General features: G+C 42.9%; 1 protein-coding gene across 3 annotated transcripts in view; it reads right to left on the bottom strand.

Annotated features, from left to right (window-relative positions):
• Positions 1–18,715, bottom strand: part of REL (REL proto-oncogene, NF-kB subunit) — a 49,607-nt gene that overhangs the window by 15,705 nt on the left and 15,187 nt on the right. For all 3 annotated transcript variants that reach the window (XM_065589638.1, XM_065589639.1, XM_005305650.5), the window contains exons 2-4: positions 18,009–18,151; positions 12,995–13,143; positions 9,237–9,328 (exon numbers count right to left, since the gene is read on the bottom strand). In XM_065589638.1, coding sequence (XP_065445710.1) covers positions 9,237–9,328; positions 12,995–13,143; positions 18,009–18,101 — 334 coding nt within the window. In that variant the 5' untranslated portion in view covers positions 18,102–18,151. The remainder of the gene's footprint in view (positions 1–9,236; positions 9,329–12,994; positions 13,144–18,008; positions 18,152–18,715) is intronic.

Genomic DNA, 18,715 nt, shown 5'->3' with positions numbered 1-18,715 from the left:
TTGGTGATAACCCAGACCCTGATGATGAGGGTTTCCCAGGCTCATTCCAGAGCTCCTGGATCATAAATTACTAAACTAAAGGTGGGATCAAACTTTATCCAGATTACAAACCTTTCTCAGTGGATTTGACAGTGTTGGGATCTGCTGTGGTTTAGCTCATTGCAGATATATGGAGCCAGACATGACAATCTGGATCTGGTTTCTGATACCGTACCATCTCAAAGCTGGATCCACAGCTGTGGATCAGAGGCCTCTACTACAAACTAAGGCCGCGATCATGCATTTTGGTTTGCACAGGTGCAGCAGTCTGCCCATGCACAAGAAGTTGCAAGATTAGCGCCTAAAGCAACTCCAGAGTTCCAAAAATGTATTAGATTATGTGGGAATTTATATGCTAATAGTAGGGTTCAAATAATGTATTTTCCCAAGATATAAATGAGCTTTCAAACTTTCACTGCTTCCTAATCAATCCGCTTGACCAAGTTGTTCATTACCTTGAAATACAGAAAGGGTACAATGGGCTAATAATTCCAAAATATGAAATCCATTTGAAGAACAGTTTTTACTGGAGACATCAGTGTTGTGTTTCCCATATTCTTAAAAGTAATTTAACATTTAAAAAAAAAATTGGCCATTTGAAAGAGGAAGTGTTCAGTTAAGACTGATTCCTCTTATCTATTTTTAAATTTCATTTCTTACTAGATGAACAGAATATTATGTAGCAATCATGTTCTCTTTTTTTGCTTTAACTCCATCTTGTGATAAAATATTAAAAAAAAAAAACCCAACCCAAATATATGGGCCAAATTCCACCTTTGCATAAAAACACACCGCTTTCGTTAATGTCAACAGGAATAGCATTCACCTGTGGAGGACAGATTACAACCCCAAAGAAAACAAATCCTTATTTTTGACCTGAGTGAGAATTAAGAGTCTGATCCTGCTCCCACTGAAGCTAATCTGAGTTTTGTCGTTGACGTCAATAGAGGCAGGGTCAAGCTCTAAGTAAAGACTATTTAAAAATAAACCAAAATGACAGTAACTCATTCTACATGAAAAGCCAGATCCTCAGCTGGTGTAGTTTGCTGTAGCTACAGTGACTTCAGTGTTGAAGGAACCCAGCTGAGGATCCATCCCAAATAGCTGAACACTCTAACATGTGGCAGAGAGGATAAAAAAAATCTGATCCCTTTGTGTGAGCCTCACACAAGTAGTCCCATTGAAGTAGTCAATGGGAGTACTCACATGAAGTGCTCAGAAAGCAGGGGACTGATTGCATGTTGGGGTTTGATGAGCACAGATATGGTAAGAAATGCTTGTGCACAACTTTATATTTATAAAAGAAAGAGCCTAATTTCTTGGCTTTAGTTCAACTTCTTCTTACTTTTAAACTCACTGTTTGTAAATGGCACCACACCTTATTCTCATCACAGGAACCAACCAAAGGAGTTTTACAACTAGGCCTGGCCCAACTTCATAACAAATTTCCTATGACTGTCCATTCTAATTAAAACCTGGTCTCACTGCAGCTGAGTTCACACCTCATAGGAGTTCACTTTCTGTAACTATTCTAGCACACAGATGTACATGAAGGAATGATTGTGAAAACAGTGATTTTAAGTAACTAAGAATATTGATGGAAAGCACATTTTGAATTCATAAAATGCAGTTATTTGCATCAGAAACTTGATTGTCAGAGTATCAGAGGGGTAGCCGTGTTAGTCTGAACTTGCATCTGAAGAAGTGAGGTTCTTACCCACGAAAGCTTATGCTCCCAATACTTTTGTTAGTCTTAAAAGTGCCACAGGACCCTCTGTTGCTTTTTGATTGTCAGAGTTACTCATGTAATCATAGAACAAAAAAGTCATGTGACCTATATACCCACATACAATCAAAACCGGTCAATGCTATTCAAATTCTCACCAAGAACAGCTCACAATCTACAAGAAAACAAAAAACTATTCAACTTTTAATTTTAAATGAATAAATTTGAAAAAAAAATGCTGCATTACTAACCCCAAGTATTCAATAAATCTTGGGATTGTCTTAAATATCATGAGATTTCAAAAACAGTAAATTTGAAGGTTTTGTTTATCTACTTTCCGGATTTAGGGTCAAACTTTTGTCTACAATCATGAGAGCTAGAAATGTAGCTTACATTTTTAAATAAGAGAGAGATTCTCACCTATCACTTTACTCCTGGCACTGGGGATTAAAAAAGTTACATCAACTATCCTGAGACTTGCAATAAAATTGTGGGAGTCAGCAGCACTGAAAATGGTTAGCTGCTTAAGATCAATCTGCTACAAGAAAGAGTCTACACTCATTAATAAATGATTTTTCTATTAATTTGTCACTTCCGTGATACTTACCCGTTTCAAGAGATATTCGATACAACTGCTGTAAAGAGATTCTTATTTATCTGTGACAAAAATAATAAAACCTGTAATAGCTCTCCACTTCTGCATCCATGCAGCTAGGGTGGAGACTAACAAGGAACTATAACTCCTGAAAGTTCCAAAGCCATTGACTTCAGCAGGGAGCTCTAAATTCCATCTCTGTAGTGAAGCTTCAGACACAACTAGTTCCTCCAAATGTCTGTCCCTTTTTAAAAGAAAGGTGGAAAATTATGCTACCTGGAAACAGTAAATAGTATTATGGAACGCTCAATTTGAAGCGGTAGTAGGTGGACTATTAAAAAGTAACAGATCTTAAGAGAACATTTACAAATCACTATTTCAAATCTATATGCTGCAATTTGAGGGCACCATTTCCAAAAGCATTCGACAGTGGACTAACTCTGCTCCTACTGAAGTCAAACATTAGACCAATGCAGTTAGACCAATGCTGAGCGCTCTTTAAAATCCAATTCGAAACACCAGTGATTTTTGGGGGTGGGGAAAACCAAATACAACAATGTGATCAGATTAAAGCCAGGTCTACGCTCAAAAGTTAAGTCTACCCAGCTACGTTGCTCATGGGTGTGAAAAATCCACACTCCTGAGCAATTTAGTTAAGTTGAACTAACTGCTGGTATAGACAGCACTAGAATTCTTCCATTGACCCAGCTACTGTCTCTTGGGGAGGTGGATTAGCTACACTGATGTGAGAACCCCACCCGTTGCTATACTATGTGTTGCTATGCCACTGTAGTGTTTTAAGTGTAGACTAGCCCTTAGGATAAACTTAAAATGTTTGTGACTTGAAAGAAATGTCTGGGGGCCTTTACAAATATGTTAACTACCTCAAATTATTTGGCAATCAATTACTTCAAATTAAGTGCCCATCAAACTTGATATAAAAGAAGTCTAGTGGCCCTAAGTGGGCAGCTGCACTCTGTATAAACTCGTTTCTGGGTGGTATTCAGATGTAGCCCCAGGGTAGAGCACACTGCAGTACCCCAGTCTGGAGGTGATCCACAGGCATGGATCCCTGTGGCAATGTCTGCTTCTGAGGGGAATGGTTGCAATTTCTTTGCCAAGCGTAGATGAAAAATAGCACTCCTGGCTACTGCCTTCTGCTTGAAAATCAGGAGCTATGGAATCTGGAATAATTCTCTACAGAAAAGTAGTTGGGTGATCAAGGGAAAGCTCTAAAAAGATGAGAACAGCACAGTTATCCTCAAGGAGCTCCTCTGCCATCAAAGGCAAGGAAGGCTGGAGGAAAATGGTCTGATTATTTTCAGCATGCTGGCTCAGAGTACAGTCACAGTGGCAGGAAGGACAAGCCACCTTGAGTACATGCCTATGGTCTCGGATAGGTACATAATCAGGGCAACTAGCCCATCCTGCAGCTAGAGCTGCTCTATTTTTAGTGAGCTAGTTCAATCAGAACTAGTGGGAGTGTCTCCTGAACCCAAAGTTACATTTCCAGCTTAAAGTGTGGGCATACCCTAAGGCCTTGTCTACACTACAAATGCTCTGGTGGTACAGCTAAACTGGCAGAGTACCCAGTGGAGAGCATAAGTTGACAGAACGAGTTTTTCTGTCAGCACTGTAACACAATCCATCCACGAACATTAGCTACACTGACAGAACATCTTGTCAGCACAGTGCACCAACACTGAGGCTTTTGCTGACAGAACTATGTAGACTGGGGGTATGTTTTTAATACCCCTGACTGACAAAGCTATGCTGACAAAACTTTGTAGTGAAGACCAGGCCTGGCCTGGGAGGACTTAGGGGACCTGGGTTCAGTTTCTGGTCTGCTGCAAGGCTCCCTGGATGACCTTTGGTAAATCTGTTTAATTACACTGTGATGTTCTTTTGAAAATCCCACCCCTAATCCTTCTATAACTCAGTCCCCATCCTTAAATGGAGAATAATGCTTTGCTACCTTGCAAGGGTGTTGCTAGGATAAATCCACTAACTTAGGTGAGATGCCCAGATACTACGGTGATGGGGGCAAGATAAGCAGACAGAAAGGAATGTTCTGTGCCATTCTCTCACTAGAAATGTAGCCCCAAGAGTAGGGTTCTATGGAATTATGCATCTCTGGAGAGCTCATTTTTCATGCTTCTGTAAAATTAAACTGCAAAAATTCTGGGCCTGATTCATCACTGCGTAATTCCAGGTTCCTGGCACAAAAGTGAACCAACTCACTGGTAAAATCAAGACCTTTCTTTTTTACTGATACACTTAGGCCATGTCTGCACTAGTGAGTTTACAGCTGTACAGTTTTACTGATGCAGCTGCAGTGCTGTAAGATCGCACATGTAGCTCCTCTATGCTGATGAGCGAGAGCTCTCCCATCGACGTAATAAAATCACCTCAACGAGTGGCGGTAGCTATGTTGTCAGGGGAAGCACTCCCGCTGACATAGCGCTGGCCACACCAGCACTTATGCCGGTGAAACTTATGTTGCTCAGGTGTGTGGCTTTTTCACACCAATGAGCGACATAAGTTTTGTGAACATAAGTAGTAGTGTAGACATGGCCTAAAGCTGCCAGAAGGACCAATACACTATCAGGTGAAATTATTTTGGGATTAAAGACTGAAGTTCTCTCGTGATGAGACTGCATAGGGAAAGTGAAAGGTTATTTGGCATATTGAAAAGAAGTATAGATGAGGCAGGTACAGCTTGTTAGATGTCACCATACCTGATTAATAGCAGACTCCTCCCTCCCACCCGAAGCAATAACATCAAGTTGATTTGTGGAAGCCACCCACTCTAGAACTGACGGGCAGGCAGCTCAGCATCTAACCTTAACGTGCATGGAAACTTCTGAGGCAGAAGGTGCCAAGCTGCCAAAAGGCCTTGTGCTGATTTTATGAAATGCAAAGTGTGTAGAAAGGGCTATGTTAAGAATACCAGCTTAAATTTACCAAGGGACATGTTGTACCCTTGGTAACTCACACAGAAGTTGTGTGCACATATTGCTGAACAGAATTAAACCTTTACCTCTCTAACAAATACAACTATAACTATTGCCCTAATGATCAAAAACTGTACTTCACTCACTAGGCCACATACATTCCCACTAATAACTATGGGTGCATTCTGACCGCTCATGTATGCGGCCAGCTCATACAGATTTAGGGCTAGACTCAGTGTTTACTCTCAGCCCTGCGTAAGGGATGGCATGTAGATGCACTGCCTTGGGAACAGCTCCCAAAAGACTGTGACTGAAAGAAACTTCTCTGAGACACAGTTCCTCCAAAATCCCTTTAGAGCAGGGGTTGAGAGTTACATTGCATCTGCCCACTACCAGATTCCACTTACTCCACCCCTCGCCTCCAGACTTGTGCAAAGTGGGGGAAATAGATGGCTCCAGCTACTCCCTGCGCCTCACTTGCAAGAGCAAAATACCTGGCATGCAGTCCCTGCTCTCCCCACATGCCTATGTAGGTCCTGCACTGTGTGCAGGGGGTGAAGTGAGGATTTTACATCCCTACAGGGCTACATGAAGTTAAGTCACAACTGACCCCTTTGAAGAGAGATACCTCGCCTTTCTGAAGGCAGAATTTGGCCCTATACACTATCAATGGGATTTCACTACAGCAACTACACTCTCTCATGATTTTATGTAGTGCCAATCACCATAAAAGCATCTAAGAAGCCAACTAGCCAGTAAAAACTAAAATTAATAGCAATTACTAAGTCTCTCTCTCCTCCACTCATATTAAAGCACTTCAAAGGGTAGGGAAGCATTTTACAGATGAGGAAACTGAGGCCCAGAAAAGCTATGAGGTCACACACAAGACAGTGACAGAATTAGAATGGAAATGAGAACACCTGAGTCGCAGTCTCCTACTCTATGTAGACAATTTGGTCTTTAGACAAGCTTCTCTTCCTGTTTTCAATCTAACCTAAAAACTGGAACTGAAGAACCATCTCCAAGGGAATTTATCCAGCAGCTGTCAAACGAAGCTCAGTTAGATCTCTTTCTAAGCTTCAATTTAGCCACATAGTGTCTCCTTTAGCAACAAAAATTTTATGCTTCCAATTTTTTATACTAACACCCCCTCCCCCCCACTTCAAATAATTTGCAAAGCTTTCACTTTAAGCAAAAGTCCAAATTTCAGCATAAGATTAAACAGGAAGGAGTGTATGCATGAGAGTGGTGGTGGTGAAGGAATTCCTCAAGCAAATGTAATTGGGTGACCAGTGTGTCTCGCTTCTCTTAGTGGGTTTACCCAGTGTTAAACAAACTGGGAGGTTTTCATTCAGTGAATTCTCCAGTTTGAGAATTCAGGCTGATTGCTTCTTGTTGTTTTTTAAGGACTTCATTCCTTTAAATATCTGAGATATCCATTGCAGAGACTTCTGCTGTTTTGCACTTCACAAAATGTTCTGAAAGTTCCCTCTTAAAGATTCTCTCCTGTGCTAAAGAGAGGTCTTGTGTTTATTCAGTGACTGTAGTAGTAAGCCTTAGTGTAAACCAGTCCTAGCAGCAGAGGAGTGCGGCAGTGAGGGGGCAGTGCAGGGGAGGTGGTCTCTTGAGTGTGTGGCTCGGGTAGGAAAGTAAGGGGAGTTGGAGAGCGTGGTGGAGGGGAAGGGAGTCTTGCAGAGTGTGGCTGGCAGAGGGGCTGATGAGGGAAGTTGTGGAGAGAGTGACTGGGGTGTGTGGGAGGGGAGCATGACAGTCATGTGTGGGTGAGTCTGAGAATGTGACACGTGTAGGTGTGAGTGGGAGTTGTGGAGAGTGTGACTACTGTGAAGTGAGTGAGGGATCATCTGTGAAAGAAGAAATGAAGGACTGGTAAGAGGGGGCAGCAAGGAGAGGCAGAACAAAGGAGAAACTGGGGAGGACACGGAAGTTTAATTTAGTAACTGGGGAAGGAAGTGGGTTCTCAAGCGTAATCAACCACTTACTAGGCAAAACCATTACAAGTGAATGGGGGCCCTCAGCAGCATCCATTTGCCAAATTCTAGGGGGAAGCCTGCCATCGCCCAGCAGCCAGGAGGGTGGAGCATTCTTGGTTTCTCACACTGGACCCCTCTGGCTAACAGTGCTAATCCTCTGAGAAACTGTGCTGAAAAAGATTTTTTCCCAAATTCTTCACAATACAGACAGTCTTCATTGCAAAGTTAACTTGAGTTATAACTTCGGTTCATAAAAATTCATAAAATGTCACAATAACTTATAAATATCAATGAGGATGGGCAAAGGTGCAAGAGGGAAACAGAAAAACTGAATTAATCTAAACAAAAAGACCTGCTAATAGAACTCAAAGACAGTGTTAAGATGATGCTTGCTAAACAAAAGCAGCGTAGACCAGAAATCAATGGACTAAAATTGATGAGTCAGAAATCAGACCTAACTGGTAAAAAAAAAAAAAAAAAGAGGGAGTTAGGCTATTCCACCCATCATTTTATTTGTATTAAAAACTTCCCTCTTAGTGGCACAAAGTCTTTGTCACTTCAAAACAAAATTGCTTTAATGTTAATGTATTGAAAGTCTAAATTTTTATTAACAACATTGTGAACTTTTTTATGCATAGATGGAATTTTTTTAAAAAGCTTAAAAGTTAGGCATTTAAATCCTTCTTTAGGCACCAAGGTTGGTATTTTCAAGAGCATTTCAGCTTTTTTGACTTGTGGAAAGTTCAGTGGATCAGAAGGTGGTGTTAGCTGTGAATATAGAACAGGCTACTTGTTTATCGATTTTATGTTTCTGTTTGTGCTGTTTTCACAGTGAGGATATTAAAGAGGCCACAGTTGTGTCTTTTATAGCATAAGACGGGCATTTTAAATGTGAAACTTCTTCATAGAAAAATCTCTATGTACAAATCTGAATTCTTCTAACAGTTAGAGGAAACTAATCAAAGCAACAAGTGCAAGATGTCCACTCCAGCAATTTAAAACTATAAAATGGGAAGAAAATAAAGAAATAATAACATATAAATATGAACATCTGATTTCTGTAGAGTTTTTTTTAAATAATGGATTTTTATTCACCCTGTTTCAAACTGTCTGGGTCTGATGAATGCACACTCAAAAGTAAGTATTGTTCATGTGAATAAGGTTTTCAGGATTAGTCCCTTTAGAAATCCTTCTTCATCACCCATTTGAACCAGTCAGATTTGTGACATCACAAAATGCCTTGGCAATGGATTCTGATGTCAAATACATCATTATGCTTTTACTATGGGATCAAGCAGCAGCTGTAGTTGCAAGCAAGTAACTTGTTAAACCCAAATACCTTGAGAAACAAAAATATGATTAGGAAACTTGGCTGTTATATTAACACTCTCTTTTTTTCAAGTTTGCCACACTGAAAGAGTTGTTTTTCAATGAGTCCTGGAATAATTGACTTACACATTTTCCTTGCCATATTAACCCTTCACACTTCAACTATAAAACCTCTCATTAAAGTGGTGTGTCAGCAAGAAACTGCTAATAGTCTAACTCAATGCATGCCTCCCAAGGCTGGCAGAGTTTGAGAGCCTCACTCATGGGACACTTGGAGGATCTCCTGGGGAAGTTTCCTCCTGCAGCCCAATGTCCTCAAACCAGTACCTTTGCCCTTGCTATCTGGCAAAGGAGACCATGAAGTTTCTGCTAGAAGTCATAACCTACTGAATAGGATAATCACAGGATGAGAGTGAGGAAGGAGGAGGGAAATAAAGAAGCTAAAGGGAAGAGATTTGGCAGCATCTAAAAAGCCTATATTTTAAAATACATCTCCATCAAAAGAGCAAGGGCATTATAATAGAAAGTGCTTGCAAATTAAATTGCTTTGGTGTCCAAGTTATTTAACATGCATTTCAAACTGTTCATTAACAGCTACTCACCACTGAATGGATTGATCTTTCTTGCGATTCGTGAACAGATTGATTCTTTCAGGTCTCTCTTTTTAACACACTGAATGCCCAAATTCTGAAAACTAGAGCACATGTAACAAAGTAATTAAAAAACAACAAAAACTATTTCACTTAATCACTGGCACAGATATCCAAAAGCTGAATTCTAATCCTCCTGGTAAAGAATCAAATTGTACATCTTTTGTCAAAAATATATCTTAATAACAAATTGTGTAGGAAATACAGATGACAAAAGAGCTTTGGAAAAGATGGTTTTATTTTTCCAAAATAAGGTTAACGATAAAAAGAAAAGAATTCTTACATAAAATAAAATAAAAACAGGGGAATATTTTTTCACATTAAAAAGAGTTATCACTGGAGTTTTAATATAGTAAACTAGCAATGCTAAAAATATATAGAGGACCAGTGTCTCAACTGGTGTAAACTGGCATAGCTACTTTGACGTCAGTGGAGCTACTTCAATTTACATCGGCTGAGGAGCTGACCCAGTGTCTCACACCAGGAAATGCAAATCTGCAACAGTATTTTGAAGCTAATTTTTATAAAGTTTGAAATCTCATCTAGTTATGGAAAAGTTCTAAAGAGCTATAGTTCCTCCTCATTTGCATATGACTACATCAAGTCAGCAAAGGAGGTGGGGGGAGTCCCCACAATTTGATTCTTTCCCACATGGAAAAACCATGACATCATCAAAGCAGGGTGGGGAAGTAGGAAGTAAGAATCTGAACACACTATAATATCACTAGAACGCAGGAGGTCAGTTATGCCACCAGGTTCCACTGCGCCTCCAGAAGAACTGGCAATTCCCTTCCCTTGAAACCACACAAAGACTCTTTACTTGAGACATGCCTGGAGACTTCCTGAGACACTCCCTGATCACGTAGCATCTGTCTCCCTCAACGATGGGCCAATATTGCCCTGCAAGTTCCTCAGTCCCATCCTGCTATCAGTGAATCCATCCCTTTCTACAGAAATCCAGTCATTTTCCTTCCCCTTCTCTTCCCCTACCCCCACCACACTCTAAGGCCATACTGCAGTTAGAGAACTAACTCACTGAAGGACTAATATAGGCCTCATTTAATAGAATCACAGGACTGGAAGGGACCTTGAGAGGTCATCAAGTCCAAGTCCTGCCATGAGTGCAGGGGACAAGTATTATCTAGACCATCATGGACAGGTGTTTGTCTAACTGAACTGAATTCTGATTTTTAAAAAAATGCAGTGTTGTCTCATGATTTAATTAGATGACTTTGGTTCCATTTCTGGTTTCCAGTATTTAGGGTTTGCAGAGAATATTACAATGCACTGCTATTGCTGTATCATTTTGTTGTCTAGGGACAACTTTTTTTAGGTCTCGTCTACACTACAAATGCAATTGTTTTGAGGGAAACACGGATAGAATATAGTTGTTCCCCCAAACACAGTTAAAGCATGTTTCAGTGGTATGGATGGGATCTGGAACATGTCCCCAAATTATGATTTGACAGCCCAGCACTTTCGAACAGTGTGGAGAGAGGGTTAAGGTACCCCCCATACTACAAAATAGGGGGACAACTATACTGGGGGACAACTGTGTTGTAACCGGTTGTGTTTGTAATGCATACAGGGAGTTGGAGAAAGTTTGACGCCAACTCAGAAAGCAATCTAAGCACACAGCACTCTGCCTGTTGTACTATCAGAGCACTGTAAATTATAGTTGTCAATTAAATACATATGAAAAATCAGCCTCTAACAAAAACATTATCTGCTACATAAAAACTGACTGCAATTATTCTACTGCTGTAGATTATTCATAACTATCAAGTACCAGTCATCTTGTGGGCCAAACTGGACTTTTAAACTAAAAGCTCCTTAACCAATGGGTTCTCAAAACTTACAAAGTCTGACCCTTTTCTAAAATATGCTTGGGTATCACTGTGAAAGTGACTGGCCAGTGACCATATCACTGACCCTGAGCAGAGGGCTGGAGCAGGAAAGAAAAACTGATTAGAATGCATAGCAAAATTAGGCAGCACCACTTCAGCACCAGCTGAGTGGCAAGGAGCAGGGAAAACAGAAGGGGGGGGGGGAAGGAGCAAGAGGAAAATAAAGGGAGAGACATATTAAAACCAGTATATCATCAAAGCAGGGTAGTAAAAATCTTAACACAGCGATAGTCACATGTGCACCAGTATAGTCACTCTTGGACAAATCCTGTCCCTGCCTGGATAGCTGCAGAAGGCCCTGTATATCCTAACATAGTGGATATACAGCGTAACAGATCACAGTCTGGATCCTGGTGTATTAGTTTTATTTTCTCACCAGTCTCCCCACTCTGCACAGTCTAGTTTGTAAACATTTTGTTTTCTCAAGAGCAATAATCAATTTCCAATGTTTAAAGACCATAAGGAGTGAACAGACACAGTTGTGAATTCTTCTATAGAGAAATGACCAAAGTCCATACCTCCTACAGTATGTCATGCTTTTACCTTTATCTTACATGGCATAGATCTGTTTGTTAGCAACTCTGTTGCATGCAGCAGTTAACGGAGATGTTCATAACACCCTAATGAGTAGCTATACCAGAATTAAATTGGAGCTGTGCCTACTTACACCAGGGCTGAATATGGTTCAAGTGGTGACTCCTTTGCTGCTGAGACTTCTCTACAGAGTCTCACAAGATATAGTTTTTAGCCCACTGCTCTTTTCCAACTACTGTCTCCCTTTCAATCATCTTATTTCTATCTTTAGCCATAGCTAGCCCATTTATGATGGTACATATCTTTCAACAAATTTAGGCCAAGATTTTCACAAGTGACTGGTGATTTGGGGGTGCCTAACAGGAGACACTTTGAAGTGGCCTGATTTTCAGAGGGTAGGTGGCTCAGTACTTTCTGAAAGAGGCCTGATTTTCAGAAGTCTCAGGGCCTTGATGTCCATGCTGAACAGACAGGGCCTCAGTATTTCGTCTTCTCTCCAAAATCATACACACACACAATAACATATTTTAGAATGATCAAGGGCTGAGATAACCTTGCTGGGATCCTCTAATCCAGTGCCCCCAAACACCTGGCCTGCTTGATTTATCTATGGGCCTGCATGACATTTAGTGTTATAAGTGTTAATTTAAAAAATAAGGTGGTTGCAAAGATAACGTTCCAAATGTGAATGCAGTGTTAATCAATGCAGAGTTGTCTTCCCGAGCCTACAGAAAGCCTGAAACAATTATTTTGAAATTATTATTACTCTCCTAAACTCCATTAATTTCCTTGGAGTGTTGATTCTAATGATGACAAATTAAATGTCATCATTACCTATTTCACAGCTGATCATTTTAGTACATAGAGTGGGAAAGGGCTGGAAGTCAAGCCCACAAGAGGTGGGCTTTAGGAGCTGCCTAATAGGAAATGCAGAGGAAAGAAAAGAGAAAAGAGAGAGAAATAGAGGCAGGAGGATGGGAAAGGAAGAGACTAAATAAGGTACTGAACAAATAGCACATTCCGAAGGCAAAAAAACAGTTCTGTTCAGAAATATGTTATAGGGTGCCAGGGATGATGTGTGTCTGTCAGGGATGGGTTAGAAGAATACACAGGGGGGAGAGAACTCCAGCTCTGGCAAGGAAATCATTCTAACTGTCCTTTCAGTCTGGTGGTGGGATTTTAACAAAGGTTTCCTGGTTGTCCCCAAGAGCCTCTCCAGCACATCACTAACATTTTTAGTCTAAAACTCAACACAAAACTGCTACTTACGATAGGACTCTGCGATCTCGTCCAAATTCTGCTTCATAGTAGCCATCCCTACAGTCTTTTCCAACCAGGTCATGAGGGTGCGGCTTGTAGGGCTCATTCTTTGTCACTAATGTAATCCTTACTTTCACTTTATCATCAAAGTTCAGAATCTGCAAAAATATAAAGAGAAATGCACTTAAATTCTAAATCACAGCTGTCTAAAAGATTGCATAATTTGGATGGTGGACAGGTGACACTGACAAGATCCTATGGATAAGTGGTAATAACAGTTTGTCTTAATTGTTGCACTAGAAATGAAAACCCAACCCTTGTCTCCTGAAAATTCAGAGGCTGTGTTTCATCAAATTACCATTCATTTTACACTGAAAGCCAGAGATGGAACAATTACAAATAAAAATATACTGTATTTCAACCATTTGTCTGACAAAATATAGATATCTGAAACGTCCAGAAAGAATTAGGCTTTTATTTGAAAAAATAAATCACATCATTAGCCAGCCTGGCTAAGTTACAAGAGGTTTGTAGTCAAGAAATTCACTGGTCATTGTCAAACTATTGATTTCTTTTACATTTTAATTCTTTCTACTCCATGCAGTTGTGAAAACAATGTCTCTCTAATCTCGACACAGAGAACTCTCCATAGGCCTGACTTAATGTCCCACTAAGTCAGCAGGTGTATTTACGTTGGATCAACGGACTTTCAATCAGGCTCTAGAAGCTAAATTTGCCCCTGTGCAGAGGGCCTAAAGTGCTGTGTAAGCTTCATGCAGACACTTTACGTTGGGTGCATTTTGCCCTGATGTTACAAGGTATATTTTATTACCATGCCTGTAGCGAGGCGATGTGGTTCCCCGCTGCCCCAGGGAGGGACAAGCCTCTCCAGACACCAAAGTGGGCGGAGCTAGTGAACCCAGCGCCTGCCCCCAGAGGTCAAGGCGCAGGACAGGAAGTATAAAAGCCCAACCCCAGAGCTCACTAGAGCCCCAGCCGCCGGAGAAGCCAGATACCTGTGGCCTAGCTCTCGGTTGGGAGACTCCTGCAATTGGTGACCAACCCGAGGACTGGCCAGACCAGCTGAGGCCTGATGCTGACCAGACCCCGGAGAAGCTGTTAAGCTTGCCTGTGGCAAGTTACCCAGAGGAGCTGCCAGGCCTACCGCTCACCGGATACCCTGAGCAGCCTATGGTGCTTGATTCCTTGGAGGACACTGTCCAGATGCAGGTACCTCAAGAGGGGGAGGTAGGAAGTAGCCTGGGGGCAGCCGACCCTAGTCTGGCTGCAGCACACCCGGAGCCCATGTCAGTGTGTTGCGGTCAGGATCCCCGCTGACACAGCAACGGGTCTTCTGCCGCTGCTAAGGCCCCGGGCTGGGACGCAGTGGAGTGGATGGGCCTGCGTCCCCCCGCCATCCTACGTGCGGGTGGCAATCTCCCCCTCTCCCAGGCCCTTTGGAGCCAGGGCCTGGGCCTTCTGAACTTACTTGTTTGCTCAGCCCATCTGAGGGCCTGAGCCATAGACTCCATACTGCCCACCCTGACCCAGGGCCTGGGCCTGCTGTTCTAAAACTGTTTGCTCAACCCCTGCCTAAGGGCCTGAGCCTCCCTCATTCCCTCCTCATTCATGCTCACACACACTCTCTCTCTCTCATCTGGTTCATTTCTTTCAGCCTTCAGATATGTCACTGTCTCCTCTTACCCTAAGAATAATCCCTGACTCTCTAAGCCCCTGCCTGAGGGCCTGAGCCACTGACTCTCCACTGCTCCTGCCCTGAACCAGGGCCTGGGCCTGGGCCTGCGGAATATAACTGTTTGTTTGCCTCTATCATTGCTGCGGCGTGAAACCCCGCAGCCCGACTAGTCCCCCGACCCAACTGAACAGACGTAGCGAGGCGATGTGGTTCCCCGCCGCCCCGGGGAGGGACGAGCCCTGGCTGAACCCTTCTACAATGCCTAATTTTCATTACAAATACATCCAATTCCACATTCAGGACCACACAGGGACTCCCACTGAAGGGGAAGATTCCGCTCTCACTGAAATCAATGGGAGTTTTTCCATTACTTCAATCGGAGTTGGATTAGGCCTATTAGTTGATCCAAAAATGGTAGGATCCCTTACACAGACGAGATTCCCATCTGTTGAAGCAACAGGAGATTTTTTCCCAAATAGCATATGCTGTACAGGACCTATAATGTTAACATCATTACAGCTTTGAGCCATATGTCCATTTTAAGAGAAAAGACCCTCTTGAGCTTTTGGCGAAATGTTCACACACTGTGCATGGAGCTGCAGAAAACCTCCCTCTCCCACTAGGTTTTTTAGGACAGTTGTGAACCTAACTCCCAGTGCGCTTCAGATACGTTCGCCAAATTCTGCCTTCAGGCAGATAGCTCCCAGTGAAGTCAGTGAGGGTTATGTGGGTGAATCTAAGGGCAGAGTTTGGCCTAAACTGATTGAAGTGTAACAGCTTGAAAACATATCTGTCAGATATGTCAAGGGGAGTATGTTAACTGTGATACTAGCTCTCCTCCTCCACTTCCCCTGCCTCACAACAGTTCCATTCCTCTCTCAACCTTTTCTTCTTATACCCCTCCTCCAAACCCCCGGCCATGTCTGAGGATGAAGCATTCATTGTATTCTTTTTCTCAAACCTTTGGTCTGATCCTGGTCTCCATAATACTCTCGAACCTCCCTCATTCCCTCCTCATTCATGCTCGCTCTCTCTCATCTGGTTCTTTCTCTCAGCCTTCAGATATGTCACTGTCTCCTCTTACCCTAAGAATAATCCCTGACTCTCTAAATACTTACCCCTTTCCCCCACCTCCTCTTCACACCTAAGCCCTTCAGCATCCAGCCAACTCTTGCTGCTTTGACTTCCTTCCCTGCTAACTCTCTCCTTTAATCTTGCAATCAGATTTTCACCTCTTCCATCCCACTGCTCTCACTAAACCCACGGGGTTCCTCTCTACTCTCACCCTCCTTGACCTTTCCACCTGTGGTGGCGGCTGGTTCTCTTTGCTGGTAGTCAGTTCCAAACTCCCACCCCTGGCGTTGGAGTGGAAATCCCACCTACAGCCTTTGGGGATGCAGGAAATCACCCAGAAATCACTCCGACACTGCTATTGGTAACACACACAGCTTTGTCAGCAGCAGTCATCTTGAGCAGCCTACCATCCTCACCCCCCACCCCCTCCCCTGTGCTATCAGACACAATCAGGGCCTCTTTCCTTTCAGGCTCTGGCTGATCCTCAAGTGCAGCACTGTGCAGGGTCACAGGGGCCACATGCTCAGGCCACTCCCTGGACTCAGCCTGTGTCTCCCTGCAGCAGCACATGCCCTCTCTAGCAGCCCACACAGTCCCTTTCTCTTCTCCAATTGCAGGAGAGCCAGCAACTCACAGACAGGGTGGGATTTCCTGCCAGCTCTTTAATCAGTCAAAGAGTGGGGGAGGCTGGCACCTCCTGTTTGTTCATTCCCTTGCCAATCAGAGCTCCAGGGACAGGGTTCCATTTCATTGCACTGCTTCTGATCTGTGATGTGGAGCGGCATACTGCTGCTTTCAGCCCCATTGTCCACACATCATCCTTCTTAACTCTCGCTCATCTCCAGGGGCTTTTATGCAGCTGGCACACCACCTCTCTCTGACAGCTCCTTCAATGTCTGCTTTAAAGGCTCCATCATCTCCCCTTTTTTCCTCTTCACTAGAATGCCACAAGATTCTGTCCTTGGGGTGTGTGTGTGTCTGTCTGTCTCTCTCTCATATATTTGTGTATATATATATATATATATACGGTGTGTGTGTGTGTGTGTATATATATGTATATACTGTATATATAACCCCTACGGGATCTTAACCCCTCTCATGGTTTCAACTATTGATGACTCCCACATCTACCTCTCCCCTCCCCATGCCCTGATACAGTTCTTCCTGGATGTCCCACCATCAATTTAAACACAACACAATAAAACTGGAATTCATCTACCTCCCCAAGTCCTCCCCTCCCTTCTCCATCACAGCAGATATTTCCATGTCCCTTCCCATATCCCAGGCTCACAAACTCACGTTCCTTCATCCCACACATTCAGGCTGTTGCTAAATCCTACCGCTGTTTCCTTTACAACAGATCCAAAATCCATCCATTCCTTTTCATCTCTACTGCCCAAATCCTTGATCAAGGCCTGGACATGTCCTGTCTAGACTACTGTGAATCTCTTCTCTCCGAACTTCTTGACATCTACCTTATTCCCATTCAATTTATCTATAATGCAGCTACCAAATAATCTTCTGCTGCTCTGACCACATCACTCCCCTTTCTCAACTACTTTACTGACTGCATCCCTTTCCACCTCAACTTCAGATTCCTCATTGGGGTTTTCCAGGCTCTGTACAGCTCTACCTCCGAATCACTGGTTATATGTATCTATTTATTTGATCCCCACATTCCCCCAAATTCACCTCACCCCAGGCTCCCTTTGTTCCCATCTGCAACAAGCACTTCCGTGCCTTCTCCCATGCTACACCCTGCAGCTGGGATACCCTTCCCAAATCCTGTATCCCAGACAACCTCCTTCAAAGCCCTCCTCAGAACCTGCCATCAGTCCTCTAGTTAACTCCCCCTCAATTGTTAAAAAACATAGTTATGCAAGTACCCAGAACAAACAAAAAGCTAAGAACAAACCTGATCCATCCTGAACAACCCAAGCCACCAAGTAAGCATACTCTGTGTCCCTTCCTTCCATCACCCTGGTTTGTTACCTTCCTCTGCAGCTTGTCTGACTGCTGTCAATTTAGACTGTAAGCTTTGCAGAGTAGGAACCAAGAGCCTTATTCTCCACTCTGTTATGTTAGTTGTTGTAACTTCATCAGCTTCAGTGAAGTTTTGATCGAGAGAGAAAACAAACAAAAAAGCAGGATTACAGAATGGAGAATCAGGGCCCTTATTTACCGTGTAAAGTCCCAGGCACACTTGCAACATGGTGCAATGTAAAAAATAATTATGGATAACAACAGTATTACCTCTACAGAGGGATATGTCTTATTGCTGTCGGTACTACGTTCTCCTGGAATGCTGCCTGCTGATCGTCCTTCACATTTGTACCTGAAACGCATGCCTCTCTGCCTGGGTTGCTCGAATATTTCGACACAGGGTTCAGACCCACCTTTAGGAAAATGAAAATGTTTAAGGTTACAACACAATACAGCTTAAAAAGCAAAAGGAAGGATGGCTTTATGGTTAAAGCACTGGACCGGGATCTAGGTTCTACTCCTGGATCTTCTACAGATTTCTTGTGTGTCCTTGGGTAAATCATTTAGTTTATCTGTGCCTCAGTTCCCACTCTGTGAAATGGGGGTGATAAATCCTTTCTCCCACTCATCTGTCTTATATATTTAGACTGGCAGTTCCTCATGGCAGGGTCTGTCTCTTACTGAGGGCTTGTCTACATTACCGGCAGGATCGACAGGCAGCAACTGATCCAGTGGGCGGGGGGGGGGTCGATTTATCGTGTCTAGTCTAGACGCAATAAATTGACTGCTGAGCACTCTCCCGTCGACTCCGGTACTCCACCAGAGTGAGAGGCGCAGGCAGAGTTGACGGGGGAGCGTCAGCCGTCAACTTACCACAGTGAAGACACTACGGTAAGTAGATCGACTTTAGCTATGCTGAAGTTGCGTAACATAGATCAATCCCCCCCTCTAGTGTAGACCAGGCCTGTGTGTATGAA

The sequence above is a fragment of the Chrysemys picta genome, chromosome 3 (genome assembly GCF_011386835.1).
Source record: "Chrysemys picta bellii isolate R12L10 chromosome 3, ASM1138683v2, whole genome shotgun sequence".
In the NCBI taxonomy this organism is placed as follows: domain Eukaryota; kingdom Metazoa; phylum Chordata; order Testudines; family Emydidae; genus Chrysemys; species Chrysemys picta.
The sequence above is the reverse complement of the archived record's forward strand: the minus strand, read 5'-3'. Positions and strand labels throughout refer to the sequence as shown.